Genomic DNA, 2,929 nt, shown 5'->3' on the forward strand with positions numbered 1-2,929 from the left:
CCGGCACCCCCCAGAACCACTCACTGCCTGCAGTGGTCGTGCCTTCGGTAGTCGCCCCTTGTATGGGATTGGCACTGTTTTCGTTGTCTCCATTGCCTAGCAGGGAGAGACGAAAATAAATTGAAGAGGATCTCATGCCATGTAAAACACGCGTACTGGATTTGCGAGGATGCTGCCAAAGTGCCGTGTTCAGTCCTGGAGTATGCGTAGACGTTGGAGAGATTGAAAAACTCCGTTGCATTGCCTGATTGCCTGAAATCCCACTAAGTGGCAGCTGGAGTCATGTGCAGCGATTTTTCAAGAGGGAACAGGCAGTTTTTGCACGAAAACACCTCTACGGAGCCCTGAGTGATCGCCTGCGCACGAGGTGACATGACCCAAAGAAGGCAGCAACTTCCGTAAACGGACCCACCATGGCTGTGCTGAACTATTAAATGGTTTCAAGATGCACACGCATTTTCCGATTGGGGGCAGAACTACTTAGGACTACATCAGAACCTAGATGGGAACGCCAACTCCAGAGGCCGGGAAGGCGCGGAGAAGCGACGGACCCCAACAAGCATTGATGACCAGCAAAGTATATCAGGTCGGGATTTCCACCAAAATACTTCGCGCCATGGTGTATACGCCGGAAGATGCAGCGAATCGGACGTGGGTGGCGTGTCGGGATGCTAGATGATCGCTAAGACTTGTGGCTAATCCGTTGTAGGTACTGCAGGAGAGAACCAAGTAAACACCAGCCAAGCAGCTCTTTTACTGAGTCAGGGAAAAGGTGTTACATACTTTAGCCCCTCCTACTGGTGCGAGCTACTTGTTCGTCAGTTGCGTACAGGAACTCTATGCTGATCGCTGACTCCCCTTTAACAGCGTCGAAACAGGACGCCCTTCCACTAGAATTCGGTTTCGAGCTGTCCTGGACTGTGCTTTTGCCCTCAATTAGAGTCGTTAATCTTGTTAGTTGTCCACTCAGCTCAGCGCATTCGTCCGCTTGCTTCAGATCCCCCGTTAGCCAGCTTGCTGTTCAACACTCGTCTACGGTGGTCAACATATTCGCAACCAAGGGACGTCAGTCCTCCAGTCCGAACATGCAACGCTTATTCAATATCGCTGGTGCTTGAATATCGTAGCTCCTTGAGCATACGAGACTTGCCGACGAACGAAGACGAATTAAGCCTGCGCGCAGCCTGCCTGTATGCTTTCTCAGCTTTACAGCTGAGCCTTTCGCGGCTGAAGCCAATGTGAGACCTGATCCATTTCTGTGGCCTGGTGATGCACGACTATCATTTCATAGGCAGCTTCAACATGTTTATTGTTCTGTTTACTGCTTGCTTTGCTGTCTACTTGGCTTGGCTGACTCGAGCCATTCTGCGGCGTCTTCTCTCCAAGGGTCCCACTTCTTCTTCCGGAAGTCCGTTTGCACGGGTAATAGAAAAAGGGCCAATTTTAAGCTGACCACGAGGCGCGGAGGCGGCCTATGTCCCAACCTGTAATAGTCTAGCGCAGCGCTCAGACCGTTTAAGATGCAAGAACCCCAACTCGTCTTCTCAACGATTTGTGCGCTGGGACCGTCAAAATATCGTGCATCTCGAAGGTGACGTACTACTCTCGGCCACCACACATCTCTCCTGGAACTCCTCCCAAGCACTTCTGCTGCGCAGTGTAGAGCGTCGAGAACAATAAACACCTTTCCCCATGTTGCAATGGCAGATTGTACCGTGTAATCGTTCGGCATGACGGTGGTTGCATATCCGCACAGGCGCTCCGTGCAGGTCAAAAGCGATTCAACCTCCCTGGTGGTCAGGGATGGTTTCTTCATTAGGTACCTGCATTTCAAAAGCAACAGGAGTGATGTTTGTTTCCGAGTTCGGAACCACTCCACCGCATCTTGGTTGAATGTCCTCTTGCTGAACCTTAGCTGCACCCCCGGGTTACGGTAAAATGGATGAGTTAAGAGGACTTCATCGGAAACCCCGCCAAGGACTTCTTTAACCCATTTAAACGAAGCTTCGAGGTTTTCGGTTGCAGACTCCGCCTGCGCAAATGCCAACTGNACCCATTTAAACGAAGCTTCGAGGTTTTCGGTTGCAGACTCCGCCTGCGCAAATGCCAACTGGGCAAAAAGTACCACGGTGACAGCACTTCATTCCATCTCACTGCAATTTTCCCTTACCAAAGCAACAATTGCAACCAGCCTAGCTCCGTGAATAGCAAGGGGCTAATGCTTAACAGATTAGAAAACAGCAGTCTTAGGCGAGTCCAAGACTAGGTTTCCTACGCGGGTGTTGCGGGACGGAAGCAATCCCACCTGTGCAGATAGCCGCCATCCCTGCGGCAAACCCTCAACTGTCGTCCCAGAAGAAGGCGGGGAGGCAATGTCGGACGTTGATGACAATAGGTTCCGAACCGTAGATGATTGAGGCTCGCTTGCTGCCATTCCGTGCACAGAAACTCTCGAGGGGTCCGCTGAAGGTACTCGCTCAGCCGTCGTCGCAGAAGAAGACGGGGTGGCAATGTTGGAAGTTGGTGGCAATACTCTTCGAGCGATAGATGATTCAGGCTCGCTTGCTGCCATTCCGTGCACAGAAAGTGTGGAGGGGTCCGTTGAAGGTACTCGCTCAGCCGTCGTTGCAGAAGAAGACGGGGTGGCAATGTAGGAGGTTGATGACAATAAGCTTCGAAGGATGCTTGATTCAGGCGCGCTTGCCGTTGAAGGTACTCGCTCAGCCGTCGTTGCAGAAGAAGACGGGGTGGCAATGTTGGAAGTTGACGACAATAAGCTTCGGAGGATGTTTGATTCAGGCGCACCTGCAGAAACTGTCGCGGGGTCCGTTGAAGGTACTTGCTCAGCTGTCGTCATATAAGAAGACGGGGTGGCAATGTTGGAAGTTGATGACAGTAAGCTCCGAACGATAGATGATTCAGGCTCGCT

The 2,929-nt window shown here is 51.7% G+C and overlaps 1 protein-coding gene across 1 annotated transcript; it reads right to left on the reverse strand.

Annotated features, from left to right (window-relative positions):
- Positions 1-1,318: 1,318 nt before the first annotated feature.
- On the reverse strand, positions 1,319-2,857 carry EMH_0052720 (uncharacterized protein; the record flags this gene model as incomplete). The annotated part of the gene is made up of 2 exons (XM_013496907.1): positions 1,319-2,032; positions 2,306-2,857. The coding sequence occupies 2 exons, from the start codon at positions 2,855-2,857 to the stop codon at positions 1,319-1,321; spliced, it is 1,266 nt and encodes a 421-aa protein (XP_013352361.1).
- Between the last annotated feature and the right edge of the window lie 72 nt (positions 2,858-2,929).

This window comes from Eimeria mitis, genomic scaffold (assembly GCF_000499745.2).
Source record: "Eimeria mitis Houghton genomic scaffold, Emh_scaff2370, whole genome shotgun sequence".
Lineage (NCBI taxonomy): Eukaryota > Apicomplexa > Conoidasida > Eucoccidiorida > Eimeriidae > Eimeria > Eimeria mitis.